The 18,977-nt window shown below is 33.9% G+C and overlaps 1 protein-coding gene across 2 annotated transcripts in view; it reads right to left on the bottom strand.

The window, feature by feature from the left end:
• The window catches only part of LOC108744230, a 43,789-nt gene that overhangs the window by 9,344 nt on the left and 15,468 nt on the right, over nt 1-18,977 (bottom strand). The window contains exons 2-5 of one of the 2 annotated variants that reach the window (XM_025976738.1): nt 16,628-16,799; nt 9,181-9,310; nt 4,658-4,896; nt 922-1,059 (exon numbers count right to left, since the gene is read on the bottom strand). In XM_025976738.1, the coding sequence (XP_025832523.1) occupies nt 922-1,059; nt 4,658-4,896; nt 9,181-9,310; nt 16,628-16,799 (679 nt within the window). Of the gene's footprint in view, nt 1-921; nt 1,060-4,657; nt 4,897-9,180; nt 9,311-16,619; nt 16,800-18,977 lie in introns of those variants that run through there. The other variant, XM_018479888.1, reaches the window with a different exon arrangement.

Below are 18,977 nucleotides of genomic sequence, written 5' to 3'. Positions count from 1 at the left end.
AAATAGAAGTATAACTTCTGCGGCTCGTACATGTACCGGTTTTTTTTAATTAAAATGGCTAATAGTTTTAAGCAATATGCCTCAAACATTACAGAGAAACTATCACAGATATATTAAAATTCTTTAGAAATTCGAGATTTTTATTACCAATAAATTTAATTTTGCGGTCAGTGAATTCTATTATTACCATCCAATTCCAGTTTAAATTGAATTTATGTTTACCAATTTTGTATGTAATTAATAATTTGGACGCCTATTCGGTACATATGTAGATTTTCATTAACGTAATAGTTATGATCCAGAGCTTTACATGCAAATGTAACTCGAACTTGCCCGGTTTTCCTTTCAATTTCATTTTCCAACATTACGGTATTGTTGTCAGTGTGTGCAATCTACTTTTAATACCAGATAAGAAAAATGTCGTAAATGATATGTGATGACATATAGAAGGGCTTGTACTATAAAAGAATTTTACGAGAACTTTTCCGGAGGTATCAGGAATATTCCCTAACTGTACGAATAGGCAACAGGTGTCCGATACAAATGTGATGATTTAAATTGTGCGAAAACGAAAAACCAAAAGTATGATATAAATTCATACTATACAAGGGAGATAAATAATAAACAAAATATGTATATGAAAATAAGTAAAATCTTAACATTTACCCACATTCGAGTTTTCAGCAATTTAATAAAATACGGCTACTTATACTACGAAATTCATTAGAGAATTATGAACATTCATCGGTTAAAAATTCCTGCCGTTCCACGAACCATTCAGCGTCATGTGTAGGAATTATTGAGTAACGTTATCGATTTTATGCAACTGTACCATTCACTTGTTGAACGAGTATACCTGAGTACTCAATTCTTCTTAAATTTAATTTGTGCATATGAGTCAACAGAAAAGCAAACACTTACCTGTAGTGCGGTAAAGAAAGGAAAATACATGTCAGGTACTTCGAATTTCCCAACGACGCTGTCTAGGGGTGCGTCAGGCACAAACTGTCTCCCCAATAAGGCCACCATAAAATACATATAAAGTGTTAACGTTACCACCTGAAATAAAATGCAAAATAATAATAAAAATGTATCCGCAACTATAAAGTTTCACAAAAATAATAATTGTTTGGGCTGTTAGTCTATAATCAATGAGTGTAATATATGAATGTATTCATATATGTATTTCTTAAAGTATTCAAAATTTTTTTTTTGGTCTAAAAGTCTGATTAAAAATAGTAATTATGTAATTAAAACAAAAGAATTTCATGTCTCATTCCGTTGATATTTGATTTGGTGCAGGTAATTATATAATTGGATAACTAAGTGATGTTTCTTTTAAAATATTTGAACATTGTTTAAAAATTTTTAACTGGTTTCCTACGTGATCAAATTCTTTTTTAACTTTGTCAACAAATGCGGTTATTTGCTAATTGGTTTATTTATAAAAAAATTAACTTTTCGTGACGTATTATTAGAAATATTATGGTAATGTGTATGCTGATATACCACGTATGCATTTCTTACTTACTCAAACTATAAGAAAAGTAGTATTTGTTTAAAGGTCATCATATTTGCATTTAAGTATTTACATTTACGTATTTCGAAAATTTCTAGAAATCCAAAAAATCACCGGACTCGCAAGTAACAAAAATCGATTACTTTATAGTACAAATTCCGAAAAAGGAACAATGCAATTATTTATTTCGTTTACCTTTAATGTTAAACGAACCATTATATAGCAGTTTTTTTACGATTATTTCTCAATTCATTTTTGTATTGGTTTTACTGGTCACAATAGCTGCTATAACCATGCAAGAATGTGTAAATATTCATAAAACTGCAATATTTTAAAACGCAATTACTTCATACACCAATACGTTTATTTTTATATAATGTGTACAGAGTGGTACTTGCAAGCACAGGCAGAAACGAAAATAACGAGATCTTCGTGTATGAAAACGTAACTTTTGATCTAAAAGGAAGGTAAATGAGGAATTTCCAGTAGTAAATGAGTATTACACAATCAACCAGCTAAACGGAATTTCGGGTCCAGGATGGCGGCTGCCTCTTGCATGTCTGAGTGCACCCATCATGCTAAAGCATTTAACGTGTGAAATAATCCGTCCTAAGTAATATCTGGACGACCGAGCTCTGTTTAGGATAATTGTAAAAAAAAAAAAAAACTAAAAAAGTCTGACCACATTGCAAGATTCGAACTCGCACATTCTAGTGTGGTAGATCTACGCTCTAGCCATTAGACTATTTTCAGAAGATGCGAAATTACTAATTATGTTGCGCGCGCAAGTCAAGTTTGTTGTTTTGTGCGTAAAAGCACGGGGAAAATTAATTTTCCGACCAAAAATGAGACCTAACTAGACCGACCATTTCCCCTCATAAACCCCTTTACTGTAAATTTCATGGAAGTCGTTGAGTCCTTTTCAAGAACACGATTACAAACAAATAAATAAATATGGACCTACATAAATATTTCTCGTATAATATTCTTAGTAGGTATAGGATTATAAATTCCTTAGAGAGGCGGAGACCCTACATTTTTTCTTCCAGTGCAGCTAATGGCTATGCTCCCGAGAGAACAATACGAGTTCGCCTTGAGAACGACAGCTGTACCAAGTTATAATGCGATCTGCGATCTCTTCTAATAACAGAATACACACGATAAACTGTCACTTAACGTGAGAGAACCGCAACACCTCTTGAATAAATTCGAAACTTTCCTCAAGATCACGATGGCCTTAAGAAATGCAATTCTACACTGCTCTCTTATAGTTCCAGTCACTTTATTATGTGTATAGTTAACGACAAAACTGTAACGAAAACATCTTTTCATGTAGGTAGAAGATTAATGCCTAAAACAAGTCTTATTGCAAATTACTTCCATGACCTTTTACAGCCGCGACCTTGCGAATGTCTTAGCTTATTTGGTCCTTTTCTTATTCCTTTTTTGCATTTCTGAGCAAGTATGTTTTATTTATATTTTCCTTTGTTTGTTGTTACTTGCCAAGATCGTTGATGGTCTTTTTTATTATTTCGTCGTTATGAAAGACCACAAAGTACAGTGTATTTCAATTTGTTAGAATTGTGACCTTGAATAAATCTGCGCGAAGATAGAAAGAAGGCACACTAGGCGTGAGCAAAACAGAAATAGTTGAAACAAGCTTGAACGAGCAGAGCTCTCGATGGGCGGTCTTAGGAGATCGGTTAGAACTGTACAGTACTAGACGAAAATGTTTAGCAATTTCTTAAAACAAAATTGTATAGATATAAATTAACAATAGAAAACAAAGCAAAAGTTTTATTGGTGTGTAGAACGTTAAGTTAATTCACTTGTTATTATTTTTGGCTAAATATGCTTTTAAATAAAGCATATTCTTAAATTTTAATGAGACAGTTTAAATAATTTTGCAAATGGTACTGTACACTTTTGACTAGCTCTCGCTCGATGATCGGTGGAAAAAGGAGCTAATGAATTTGGAATTATGCTACGGCGCATCCTAATAAAGGGTAGGGACATATCTCTAACTTCATGAAACGAACAGTACGGTAGCAGAAATAAACTACACAAATTTTAAGTCATAATACATTTATTATGTAATAATGACGCGTTTCTATGATCGGTATATCAGGTTTGAGTCGTCTTCGAATTAGTTGCTCAGGCTTTTTTTTATCTAATTCACGAAATATATTCCTAGTAACAATTTTTCCACGACGAAGTTATCAGCAAACTTTAAATACAAATGAGGTCATCAAAGATGTAACTACCTGATAATTTACGAATCGTGATTAGTTAATGATTGATGACCTAAATGCAGATCCCGATGGAGTTTATAAAGCGACTCAACAGCCAGCAATTATCCTACTATTCATTATTTTTTATTAATAAAAGAAAAACAAATAATGTCGGCGCCGGGTTACATAAAAAAGTGTAATTATATTATACAATAATTATAATTGTGTTTCTTAAAACTCCTGATAAACTGGTAACATTAATTGGTACACAAACAACATACTTACAAGTATTATTTTAATCAGATGTTTTCAACAATGCATTGGAAATTTTTCAAAGGAAATGTAAAATAATAACTCCTGCAAATTCTCTTAAAGATTAGCTACGGTCGGTATAAGAAATAATCTTTTGCATAAACGCTTTGAAGCGGAAACATTCTAAGCATGGAACTGTGTCACGAGTATTGTGAATGAGAAGTTAAACGAATCAAAAGTTGCTAGAAAATAAATTCTGATACAAAAAATAACAAGGACGCTTAATGGGATCCGTCAAATGAGAGGAGCCTAAAAACATGGCGCCGATTAGGGAAAAGTTTATCGTAGTTCTTATAGTGTACCGTGCAATTTCCAAGTTTTCAAATTACGATAAAATGATAAGTGTTGACACAATATGTGATTGGGCTGACACAAAGCCTCGGAAAAGAAATTTCGTTGAAGGTGAGCGTGTTTTTAATGCCAATTACATCATAAAATTCGGAAATAACAAATCCGGAAGCTAGCCTTCAAATTCCGTCAAATTTGACGGATCCCAATATCTTTATGATTTCTACCACCAGAACAATTCATACAAGAGATTAATAAAAGGAAAGCTGCGAGGAAGAAAAGTTGATGGAAAATAATAAAATAGTACCTGTGTATATACTAATGGCACACAAACGGTGTCGTATCCTATCAAGGAGCCCAGTCGTCTTCTAATATCTGACAACTCCATGAGTAACGTTTGTACCAAATGGTCACTAGTGATAAGCGACTCCTTCCTCGCTCGGTTAATGATGTTCGTGCCCCACACCAAAGGCATCCAGTACTTCGACATTGGCGTCTTCGCATCCATTAAATCGAAGATTTTCTTCTCGCTTTCCAACATTAAACCTGTAACCAAAAAGAAAATTGAAATGGTCCGAAAAAATAAAAAAAAACGTAGGGTTTTGTAATTGGAAAATGCAAAGATTGGCGGGCAACTTTCGCTAATTTCTATTCAAAAAATAGCTACGTGCCCCCAGGCACGCAAATAAATTTCGTTTTCTTCGGCATGACTTTCGTTTTTGGTTGGGTGTGGAATTTCAATGTCCAAAAGGTCGTTATTACACTCGACAAAATTGATTACAGTAGACTGACACGTGGATAACGTTTTTATTGATAATTTTCCAGCATTTGGAAAACTAACTATCAATTGAGCAATTTATAATAACAATTTTCTGTGAAAATTAAAACGCTTAGTGTCAGTGTTCATTATAAACGATCATTTTAAAATGTTGGTCGTAATAAGCGAGCTTTGCATTTAAAAACCAAACATCTTTTATATGCAAGATTGTTAAAGGTGTATGCGTAGAGCACGACGCTGTATGGGTGCGAAACACGGACGATGGACGCGCCGGAAAAGAAAATGATTCGAAATGTGGTGTTACAGGCGAATGATGAGGATATCGTAGATAGAGACGGTTATAAATGAAGCAGTATTAGAAAGAATAGGAGAACAGAGGACTCTATGGAAATCAATAAGACATAGGTCGATAGGATACCTTCTCAAGCATGAAGGGCTAGTCAGAGACATATTAGAGGCAGAAACGGAAGTTAGGAGGCGTAGAGGTAGACCTAGATTAGATTACTGTTCACAAATAGTTAAGGAAGTGAGATGTTCTAGTTTAAGAGAATTGCGAAGATTAGCTAAGGGTAGGAAATAATTGAGGTGCCTGTCCAACCAGTTTTAGGGCTGACGACCTTATGGTGATGATGATGTAATGTAATCAACTCAGTCAGATGGGTTATTGTAACTTAATCAATTTAATAAATAACCAAAAACAGGCACTACAGTGTATCTCTTTGTGGATATTTATTTTGTAGTTCTTCTATCAATTTATTGGATTATCTCAAAATGAAGAAAAGAAAAATCAGCTTGTTGCAAAAGTAGTTACGACCCCATTCGTTTATTATATTATTAGCCACAAAATATAGACTCTACTCGTTTGTGTTACTTTTAAAATGGTAAATAGTACTGCCCAAGGCTATAAATATGTATTTTGCGTTCATTCTCTTAATCATTGTGCGTAAGTGTGTCCTTTTCGAAGCGAAAATGTTCGTCCTGCTTTTTATGTACTTCTCACGCAGATTTATTAGTTGCGCCGATTTCGACGACCGCTAACGCATCGAAACGATAACGTTATAGAACTTTATTAGTTATTCCGATAAGGTACCGCCTCTTCACGCATCAACATTGCGAACAGGACACCACCGACAGTCGTCGGTCTATCGGACAAATGCAATACAATCCGTTCCGATCCAGTGATTCTAGAAAGTTAAACAGAACGAGAGAGAAAAAAAAAGGTACATATACGGAGTGTATGCGTGATTGACGTGCTTGCAGCCTGGCTGACCGGCTGCCTTTTATAGGTTATTACATTAAACACGGTAATGTTGGACGTAGTTAATCGTAAGTATAGCCATAGCCAGTGGAAGCAACTGATTGTGACTGTACTACTGCTATTCTAGTTAGTAAACGCGAGTAAATGTAGAACAGGAAGAAATTAGCTGGCGCCAGAAGTCCAGTTAGGCGCCATCATCACATTCCTTTACTTAATATCCATCGTTCTCAGAAATTTTCATTAAATAATTATCTCTCGCGCGGATGTAGCGCGTATTTCATTCGGAGAAGTTAATGCTTTTTGAGCCCAATCGAGCCTGTACATTATCTATAAATGATGATAAATAATTTATATTGAAAACACTGAAAATATCAACATCATTAAGAGGCGATGAATCTTTTGATACTAAGAACTGTGTTACCACGGTGTATCTTAAAGCTACTTGAGTGTATTTATTATTATCTAATCTACGGTTGTATTGTTATAAATATGATATCAACATATTTACAGTTAGAAAGTTCAAGGAAAGAATTATCTGTTGTATTTCTACGACCTTTTCTTTTTCGTTTAATTGCGAAAATGTGTGTGTGAAAGTTAAGATTTATGCACTATTACGATTTTGTCAGGTAATTACAATTATCGTTATGAAAGAATGAAGGAAAGAAAGGTACTCTCTTGTGCGCAATTATTACTCCAAAATACAGATGTATGTAAATGTAAAAACATATGTGTGTTGTATAATATGTACTTTATACTGTCTGTGTTGTTACATTGTCTAAAACAGTTTCATGTTAATATAATCATCCTAAGTGACACAACACATGGTTTAATTAATGGTATACCTAGGAGTAGAGTAAAAAAAGTTCGTTTCCATGATTTAAGTGGATCCTAATAATAAGCCGATCATGTAAAAGTAAATAGTTCATAATAGTTTTAGAATTGAAATAACACCTCGAAGAAGACATGTACTGATTTTAATTATCAGGGCAGTCGGTTATTGAACGTCTGAACTCTAGAGAGTGACCGCATTTTTGATTCGGTTACGATCAACAACTAAATATTGTAATGGACAAATAGATATTTCAGGTAACATCTGCTGACTGGCATGTTAAAATTTGTTGGGTTTACGTTTACTTAATCCGACTGTGTCAAAATCCCTTGAATTATTATTCCATGCCCAAGTGATACATTTTCCAGCTTTTACAATTGCATCTTTGTCTTTTGTGGTTTTACTTGAAGTAGTAGCTGTCTTTTAGAAATGCACCCGGATAATAATTTTTTGACAAATGGTGAAAGCCTCTTGTCATTACGTATTTCCGTTCTCGTAATATGAGTGTTTTTAATGTTAACATGCTATTTTTACATAGTCTGGGAAATTTTACACCCACTGAATTTTCCGACAACGGAAAATGTGCTTACCAGGATAATCTCTACAGTATAGCTTTTATCCCCGCGGGGGTAATTGCTTAAGTTTAAGAACTCAGCGACAAGAATTCATGGGATGATTTTTGTACATTTGTTTGATTAGAAAAAGTAACATACTAATTGTGAACCTTTAAATTTTCATAACTTGGTGTAATGTCTTAGCAAATTACTCTGTATTAATTTTATATGTAGTATTCCCTTTTATTAAATTCCCTTTACCTCTACCTTTAGGTAGTTTAGCTGATAATAAAATTAAATTATAATAATTAAGAAACTTGAAATAATTTTTAAAAAAACATGTCAAAATTGAGATGATTACAAGTTACCTAATAAATTCTACTATTATTTCTACGGTCATTTAAAACCGAAAATTCCAATTTTTGCGTTGCCATAAAAATTTAGTTTTCTCCGTGTCAAAAAGTGGTTTTACCACAATTTCTACATTTTCTAATCGTGTTTTAAATAGTAAATGTTGTAAAACTAGCTTATTCGAGTGTAATTCCTTTCAGGACAGCACGCAATTACCAATAGACGCGCCTGTTGAATTACCTATAAGCCTCATGCATGCCACATGCTCCAATCAAACAATGGTCAAAACAATGCTGACATGCATGTGTTTCCTGTACAATATGACACATGTGAATGGTAAATAAATACGTCGAAATGATTCATTGAAAATTGTGTTTTACAACTGGCGAACATGTGTACCAGAAGCTACCACTTTGAATATTAAAACCATGTCACGAAAAGGGACTCGTAGGAATTTGCTAATGTGTTGTTATTAGAAAAAATTAATAGTGTGAATATGCATAAAGTCGTTAAAAAAGATAAAATACTAGGGTTAAAGGTTACATTTTCGTTAATCATTTCATTAATCGTGTCCCTTCCGTAAACTCGCTGGGCCTCTCCAAAGTCGTCTACCTCTCTCTATTATATCTACTTTTCGTTCAAATTTTCAATACCTTTCTCTTCCATATTTCCTTCCTGATGTCCTCTTATTTCAACCTCTCCTGATATTTTACTATCCTTTTTATTGTTTTTTCCCACATCTTCCCACATTAGATAATCTGACGTACCCTTTTCTAATGACAAAACCCACTTGATGTATTTTTTTACATAAAACCTCTACCTCCTTTTTTTCGCCTCACCCCTATACTTCCACCCTATAAACCACTATAAGCACTCCTTTCATAACATTGAATAACATCAGTTTCCTACCCCAGTCATCCTTACATAATTTCTAAATCTAATTCCTGTACCCTTCCATTTTCTGACCTAATTCCTGTACCACATTACAAGGTTATGCACTTTCGCTCGTGGGACACATGAAGGAAAAATGCCGATAAAGAAATAGTAATTAATACGTTACCTGAATCTACCATATGTTGCCATGTTGGAAATCTCTTCTTCACCCTTAAAGATACTCTTTGCAATGTTATAACATACGCAAGGACAGCATATCGTACAATGTTTCGCCTCATTAGTCTTTGTCGCTCATCCTGCAAAGAAACATTTCACTTTTAAGGCAAATAATTCTCTAATTATTTAATATTAGAATGTAATGTAAACAAATAATTATACGTAATAAAAATACAAAAAAAATACTACTACTAACACGTAATACGTAGTCAGATAATTGTTATCTAGTCAATCTTCCCTAACTCTGCGTTAAAGATAATTTATGTTAAGGGAAATTTCTGATTTTTTTTAATACAGCTTTTAATTTTTGTTTGAAATCACCGTTTTACGAATGTTAATATGTTATGGTCAGACGATATAAGTACTGCGTTCGTGTTACCTATTCCTATCATACGAATCTTATTATCTCAATCTAACCGTTTTTTTTTTTTTGCTGTTTTCCATTATACATAAACTATATCTGATCCGGAATACTAAAGGGTAATATCTGGAGGCACTGTAGAATGCATCTCGTGTTAGCACCACTATGCAGGGGATGTAAAAAATATGCACAAAAAGTACCCCAGTTAACGAGCCGTCAATGATTTAAAACAGTTGCCGCACTATTTTACCGCCTTTCGTTACCGGATGCGTCAACTGACGAAATACACATACCTATTCGTGACCCTCGCAACAGCTGATACGTAGACAAGTCAATTGTACGTTATAATTAGTAATAATCTGCACTCGTTAACGTTCGATTGGCAAATATTGCTATAAAATACAAAAATAAGTTGAGTATGAAAATATCCAACAAACACCAATGTACTTATTTACATGTAAAATATGCGGACATGGTGGTCACATATGGATGATGCAATAGGAATACCAGAGTAGTTGGGGCTTTCGGTTAAGTCATGACCCTCATGCTTATTTATCGCTCAGTTGATTTTTCCGAAGAAAATTAATAGAAATTCTAACTAAAGAGACAACTCGATCTCAAATCTCAAATTAAACATTAAAGAATGTAATACGTTATTTAAACATTAAATTTATTGATTTGATGCATTTGATTTATTTCTCAGTCAGTTTTTGCAAATTACAAATTATACAGTTTATTTGGCAACAGTAAATACTAAACTGGCAATGACATTTCCATTTCAGGACCGTACTTGTTCATTTAATTGTCTGATTATGATTTATGCATTTACTTCATTTCTAAAAGTTCACATTCCATACTAATACGTATGAAATAATTGGTAGAATTTTAAAAATAATAGATGGCGTAAGTGTACAATGACACGACCTAGACCTGTACCTTCGCGAACACTATGAGGATCAAGATTGCAAAGTCACATTAACATTTGCAGAATAGAATAGAATACGAAATTAATTGTTTGTAATAACGAGTTGTAGAACCAATAAAATTTATTAGGCGTGCTCACGATATTCGCCGTATATTTATTTTATAACGGTCGCTGATATTCGGTCGTCAGCAAGTCAGATAATCCAGGCTTAAAGAAGAGTAGAAAAATATAAAACAAAGGATAGTGCAGGATTGAGTCGCCTTTAACACAAGAGAAGTAATTTTTCTGTTTGCAAATGATTAATCTAGAAATTTTAAAAAGATTGTTAAGGGTGCACGGCGGTGTACGTGTGCGAAGTGTAGACGGTGGGCGCAGAGAAAAAAAGAAAAAGCTAGAAACGTTTCAAATATGTTAAAGGTTAGAGATGAGGGAACTGTGGATAGAGAACGTTAGAAATGAAGAGGTACTAGAAAGAGAAAGAGATATATTATAAGCAGAAATAGGAGTTACGAGGAGTAGATTTAGACCTGGATTAGATAGTTAGTTAAGGATGCGAGATGATTTAGTTTTAGGGATACGAAAGAGTGAAAGTGTGTGTCCAATCAGTCTTAGGACTGACGACTTTATAATTATGATGATACTGGAAGATTATGGTAATGCTTCATTGGTTACATACAATGTAAAAAACTTCCCGAAGTGAGTTAGTTTTAATATGAAATATTCTCAATTTTTACCCACTACACACTACCTCAAATTAATGAAGAACAAACAGAAAAACTCAAAACCCCAACGCCAAAACACGACACTGTAGTTGTCCGAAGCACTTTTCGGTAACAAAGTTACCTTCTTCAGGGACTGAAGTAAACTGAAAAGTGCTTCGGACAACTACAGTGTCGTGTTTTGGCGTTGGGGTTTTGAGCTTTTCTGTTTGCTCTACAACAACCGCCAAAGTTTTTCCAATTTCATATTTCAAATTAATGAGGAAAAATTGTTGCTGTTGTCACACCCCCGCCGGGAATCGAACCCGGGCTCTTTCTGACCACTAAGCTACGAGATATGACCAAAGATGGCCAAAGAGCCCGGGTTCGATTCCCGGCGGGTGTGTGACAACAGCAACAATTTTTCCTCATTAATTTGAGGTAGTGTGTAGTGGGTAAAAATTGAGAATACGTGATTGTTTACTTGCAGAAGGTAGAGGTATTTATAAGAACGTTTTCCTTTGAGAGTTAGTCGTTAGCGTAATGCTTACTTCGTTAAGTTAAAACCACATAGTAAAAGTTTTCACTAATAATTAATTTTATTGGAGACCTACGCGCCCGATGTTTATAGATACCTATGCACACGATAAATAAGGACTAATTGGATACAATGCCATATTGGTAAGTACTTTGATGAACAGTTCCGAAAACAGTCCATCTACGTAAGTAGTTATCTTGGGGTTTCTTAGATACAAATAATAAAATAGATACTGCTCATGTAATTTACCCACATCTATCACGTAGAGTTGTTGTTTTTTTTTTATTTGAAACGATAAAAAAATGTAAAACGCCATGGACGTTGTCCTTGTTAAATTGGTGACAAGTGCAGTTTGTAAACCGCACGAAATTTAATGAAGTGATGCAAAAAATGATCAGCGATGCATTAAACGTTGCATTTAGCTTGGTTTTTATAACAGTGGGAGCCTTTACCCATTTCAATATTTTTTGGTAGGCAGGTAATATTCTGTAACCTTCGTGTCTATCCTTCACTCAATTTTTATTCGACTATTAAACAAAATACAGCGAAACATAAAAATAGATTTTGTGGCATGCTTCAGTTTGAATTATATAGTCAGGGGCTGCCTCAAAATTATATAAAATAAAATTAATCAATATTTAACCCCTCCCCCCGTGTAACAGTTCCTTAACGTTCGGCTGGATCCTCTCAAGTTGCGTTATGTAATTTATGGATATTTTCCCTTAGACACGAACTTACATCTCAGTCTCACTGAATTTCATGGAACCTTTCAAACGGGAAGGAAAAGTAGGGTAACAGTGAATATGAAGGTAGAAATGGCTTATTTTAGGTATCTAGGAATTCCTATAACTCAGGATGGAAACAGCAAAAGAGATATAAAACAGAGAATAGAGCAGGATCGAGTCGCTTTCAATAAAAAAGAATTACTTACTTCTATGCTCGCAAATGGTTGTTTTAGAAATTCGTAAAAGTTTGTTTAAGGGTTGGAACGCGGCGCTGTACGGTTTCGAAACATGGACGTTTGATGCGGAGGAAAAGAAAAGGTTAGGTTAGGTTATGATGGATATGCCGTGGATAGAGAAGGTTAGAAATGAAGAGGTATTAGAAAGAATAGGAGAACAGATGACTCTACTGAAGTCAATATTAAATAGGCGAGATAGGTTGGTAGGACACCTTCTTAGGGATGTTCTAGTTTTAGGGAAATGGGAAGATTAGCTCAAGATAATAAGGTATGAAGGTGGGTATTCAACCAGTTAGGACTGACGACCTTATGATGATGACGATTCAAACGTTTGAGTCTTAAGTGTATTGTACAATTGCCATCATTCTTTTAAATATAATAAATCCTGTCACTTGTTATCTTGAACTTGAATGTTTTTTAACTTTTGGTGATAGTTGTTAATTTTCGTACTTCTAATACCGATGACTATTACGTAAATCTTTTTTAAGATTGCACTCAGTTTTGGATGAAATAAAGCAGTTTGCTACGTGCATACCGAAAGGGTATTTTAACACAATACAAGTGGTTAATTGGGAAATTTCTAGAAAATTTTAAGGTATATTTTCTGTCACTACAGAGGTGAAGAGTTCACGAGCTGATGCACCCCCTGCTCTATATCCCAATTAACAATTATGAATAAGCAGTTATGTTTTTATCATTTATATCGTCAAATGAGGATTTCAACTAACAAATATTTTAATAATTACACGGGTAATTTTGTGAGGTGGACATATGGATTTATAATAGATTTCTACATGTATGTACATGGGTTATATAATAGGAATGCGAACTTTTATCGGGACATTTGGAAATGAACGAAAACAATTGTTTTGTAATCAGTTCTGTGCTTTGCTTTTAAATAATAATATCACTTGAACAATGGCACAGAAAAGGAGCACGTGATCGACCAATGCAATTTGCGCAATTGGTAAGTAATGTGGAATATACATATGTACATATTCAAAACAACAAAAAAATGTCCAAACAAAATTTGACCCGCCACGTTTATACATTGTATAACTGCTCGGAATGCGTTAATACGTATATACGCACGCAATTTTCAAACTATGTAATAGGTACTTATTCCATCGCATTTCTTTTTAAATTAAATAAATTGCTTGTGCTTAGAGAATGTTAAAATTCAAATTCGAAACTCATCATGATTTGTACACAGAAGAACGAGAAAGCACGACATTCCCTCCCAAGTGTAAAAGTAATTGCTACGCGAGCCGAAGTCTAAGGCGGGAAACGAGAAAACTCCCGTGTGTCATACTTTCTTCTTGAGGACGGTATACGACAATTTACGTTACTCCTTTCCTGACATTATCATAGGGTCGTCAGGCCCAAGACTGGTTGGGCACGAGCCTCCTATTCTGAGCTAACCTTAGCATTTCCCTAAAACTAGAACAACCCATATCCTTTACTATTTGTGAACAGTAACCTAATCTAGGTCTACCTCTACCCCTCCTAACTTCCGTTTCTGCCTCTAATATGTCTCTGACTAGATCTTCATGCCTTAGAAGGTGTCCTACCAACTATTGACTATATAGAGTCCTCTGTTCTCCTATTCATTCTAATACCCCTTCATTTTTAACCTTCTTTCTCCACGGTATCCTCATCATTCGCCTGTAACATCACATTTCGAACGCTTCTAACCTTTTCCTTTCACACCCTTACAGCGCCATACTCCAAACATACACCTTTGGCAACCTTTTTCGAATTTCTAAATTAACCGTTCGCTACCACAGAAGTGATTTAATTTTATTGAAGGCTACTCGACATGTGCTACCCTCTGCTTTATATCCCTATTACTCCTTCCGTCCTGACTTACCCATTTGACTTCCTAGATAACTAAAATCGGCCACTTCTTCTAACTTATAACCTATATTTATATTCGCTCTTTCCCTACTTTCGCGGATAAAAAGTTGTGTACAGTCCTCAGGAAGAATTTCCAACTGTTTAAGTAATAATAATTTAATATATCCCTTTCTATTCGTACCTATTTCTACTTCAAACATCTCTATCTAACCCTTCATGTCTCAGACAAGGTGTCGCCCCATCCTGTCTCTTCTTTTCCTTGTTGGTCTCTATACAGTGTCCTATTTGTTCCAATACCTATCCTCTTTTTACGCGTGCTATTTAAACAATTTATTATCAAATGAATGATAAATTTATCTACACAGATATTTCGAAATAATTATTCCTAAAACAAACATTCTTTCTCCTACTTACGATACGTTGCTTTTTGAATTAATTTAATTACAAATCGCTGTAAAATTTGAGCCGCATGTAGGCATATTTGCATTATAATTAGCGATTTTGAGGCACTCGTTCTAGTTTAAAATAATTAACGTTAACTAAATAATTTATAAACGTCCGTAATAATTGCCATTTTCTTGTCCTGACAACAATAAATAAATAATGCTCCTACTTACAATTATATGTTACCTTTAATTCCAAAATAATTGTCGCCGCCATTTAACTGCGTTTAACAATTCAAACTTGATGACGCTTTTTTATGCAAGAATACAACGAAGGTGAACTAATTTGAAATGAGCGAAACACACGGTGAAATTTTTATTTGTCTGAATAATTTTATTTGTCATTGTTTTGGAATCAGATAGTAAATTTAACAACTCGACCCTGGCGGAAGCCGTACATTCACAATAAAATAAATCAATCAGGGTCACACAAAGTGCGTAATTAGTATCAGTGGGTCAAGAATATAACAATCGTTTATTTATCGCTCACATTTTGCAACCCAACTATTGTCAAATTGTGAGCGAAGCATTACGATTTCGCTTGAGAAAGTAATCCGTTATATATGGTAACATCTGATGGTACTGATGATTTGGATGCTGCTCTAGTGTTTCCTGTATTGTCAAAAAATACCTCTGATTTCTAATGATGAGACACGATATAAAATTATTACGTATGAAGACGAAATAAATTATTCTGGCGATAGTTTAATGGAGCAATTAATATTTTAACGTTCTCTAATAAAGGATAGCGCGCAGCATTCCGATAAGCGCTTTTACATTAGAACGTTGTTAAGATTACAGCACGGTATTTTCTTGTATCCTGTATGCATTTAACCAAGGTGATTTGCCTTATCTGATGGTTACTTCCGTCTGTGATTGTACGCTCACGGTAATACATAATACTGTCCGTATAAACAGAGAAAGTTTACGTTTAATAATTGTCGGAATACTAGAAATTAATAGTCCATGTGATAGTGCAGTCGCGGATCTACTAAAAAAACCCATTACATATAATCAGCTTTTTAAAACATTTTTATTTCGGTAGAATGTAATTTTAGGAATTATTTGAAAACTGCAGTCCACTCAAGCGATGGCATACATTTATTGTTTATATTTAATTATATTCTATCTCTTGTGCCTCATATAGGAACGTATAATGTCACATAATCTGTAATCACATAATCCTTTTAATACGTATAAATCCTTTAGAATATTATTTAATAGATTTTCAGTCAATTAAAAATTGTATTGTGCAATTTCTAAAAATATTAAAATGTTAGTCATCACCACATTTCAGTTCCTCATAGACATAAATGTTACTTCATTATTGTCTTTTCAAGCTTGCTTAGTAACAAAGCGCGAACTTTGAACAAATATTGCATATATACATATGTACCGTATGTGCATATTATGAAGTGCAAATGTTATATTTATTATTTCTACTTAAATTAGACTTAAACTTTTGAAGGGGTGAATAGCATTTTCGTTTTAGCTTCCAGGGTGTTAACCCCATGGTTGAAATTTGTTGTTTTGGTATTATTTATATGCATAAGTAGTAGTACCTAAATACGTACAATTGTTGAAAAGTACTAAAAATGAGATGTACCTACTCACCCCGCCTGGAATGGCTGCGTTGAGAAAAAGGGCGAGGGTGTCTGGCCAAGGCAGCAGTCTGTACTGCTCCCACCACCGTCTTACCACCAAAGATACGTAAAAACCCAGCACAAACGACATGGGTATCGTTTCATTTTGATGACTGAAGTATGTTCGTATTTTTTCAAATATTCTGCAACAATAAAAAGAAAAAAGAATGTAATTATAGCCGAAACTTATTAAATTAAAAGTAATCTCAGTCAGAGTTACCCGAAATAAAAATATCCAGTCTCTCAGAATCTCTGAAAGCGAGACTCGAGTCTCCGTCTCTCATCGAGTCTCTCTGATGTCGCTGAGAGAGACTGTCAAGAGACTGTCAAAAAAACTGTTTAGCGTCTCTGAACGAGAGACTCAGTCGCTCATAGGGAGATCCTCATTTCGTATCCAGTCTCTGAACGAGAGACTCGAATCTCTCAATTATCAATTTTATCGTTCGAGTCTCTCATGCAGAGACTGCGAGAGATCCATAAAAACACTTAGGCAATAACTGAGAGACGCTCTCAGAGACGCTGAAAGACTGAGAGACTGGAGAGAAACTGAACATTTTTGTCTAGGGTATGATTTATTCAATAATTTGAAAAGAGTCCCAAGATTTATTTATCTTGAATATTACCTGCATGTATTAAAAATGTTTTGTACAACTAGGAACATACATATGCTACATATAACGAATAGCAATTTAAGTTACTGCAAATACCTACACTTTCGCCATTTCCGTTAATTTTTAATTATTTATTATAATATCGAAAGAGGCATATTAAAAATACAACAACCAATTACTTTCTTATAAAGTAAAAGTACAATTATATAAAATTTCTTTCCGATAAAGAAAGTGCCATATGCCTTTCGAGCATGTTGCAGTTTAGCGTATTGTAAACATTTCTTAGAATTTCCTTTTACATCTAATTATTATTAACATTAATAAGTACATGAATAAATGTGTTTATGTAGTATGCAGCGTGCGTAATGCTAAATAAACAAAATTTTCACAGACCAACGTAATCTGAAACAAAGGAGTTTTCGTTTTATGCTGATGTTTATTAAACATACAATTTTATTATTTAAATTTTTGTTGCAGGTTATGGTTTGAATCGACATCATACTATCGGTATTGGTGGTGAGTTATTTATAACAAATTTCTTATTATTTACATTAAGGGATCATCATCAAGGTACAAATTAAAGTCCAGTTGGATCCAATATAAAGGACATTACTATTGTAATTATCCTAATATTGTTTGAAGGTTGGCAAGGGTCTTGAACTAATCCACATTTTATTTCCAATTGGAAATTAACAATAGGAAGCGAGTGAGCGGGTCTAAATGTTTCTATTCGGCTGTATGGTTGGTTACATATACTTGCTACGTGTACTACCACCAGTCACATGTAGATACAATCGCCATCGTCCAAATTTAAATTATGATTAATTGTTACAGTTTGCCCATAAAAGTTTTGACTTCGTATTAAAATTGGATGATTTTTTTTCAAACTCCAAAAGCAAAACGTTTTGAAACTAATCGAAGTTGAAGCAGACATGTCAGGTCCATTCCATCAAGGGAAAGTACCTTTCAAACTACAGTTTACTGACCGATTGCTAATATTAGTAATATCGTCTAAAAAGTGTAGCCGAAATAAAAATTGTAGAAAGCACCGAAATCTGTGGAACGATTTTTGCGTAATGTTGTTTTCTAAGGACGTTTACAAACAAAAATAAATACATGCCCACTCAAAATGAGAAATCATTACTCAATATTGCTGAGCAACCAATAAAAATATCGATTATCTAGGTTAGGAATCGTTTGCTTAATTGTTTCTTCGATTTTTGCAAGCGCGCAATTACAATTATAGAAATGCGTTCGTACCTATATCTAATACTGTTTTGTCATTGGTAATAAGTGTTTAATTTTCAAATGATCTACCACCTAAACAAATTTTTTTTGGTCGCGCATTCTCTGCTTCATGTTTTTGTTGTTTATGATCGAGCAGTTATTCAAATTTGTAAAGTGAATATGATTAAAGTTAATGAATATATTATACTCCTATTCAGACTACCAATTTTTATAAGACACCCTGTGTAAATTATGTACAAAACAAAAGTAAATAATTGTTATATTTCACAGTAACTGATCATTTATTTTACGATTCTTTGTCAACTTCTACAATAAAAAAAAAACAATATTCACACAAAACCAAACTATAAAACAAGTAGGTATTAAAAATGTTATTTATCACGATTTTTTAATTTCCATAAAATTGCTCATTTTTTTTTCTATNTAGGTAGTCGTAAAAATGAAAAACATTACTTAATCGTC

This window comes from Agrilus planipennis, unplaced genomic scaffold (genome assembly GCF_000699045.2).
Source record: "Agrilus planipennis isolate EAB-ADULT unplaced genomic scaffold, Apla_2.0 scaffold13, whole genome shotgun sequence".
Classification (NCBI taxonomy): domain Eukaryota; kingdom Metazoa; phylum Arthropoda; class Insecta; order Coleoptera; family Buprestidae; genus Agrilus; species Agrilus planipennis.
Note: the sequence above shows the minus strand (reverse complement) of the source record. Positions and strands in the feature narration are given on the sequence as shown.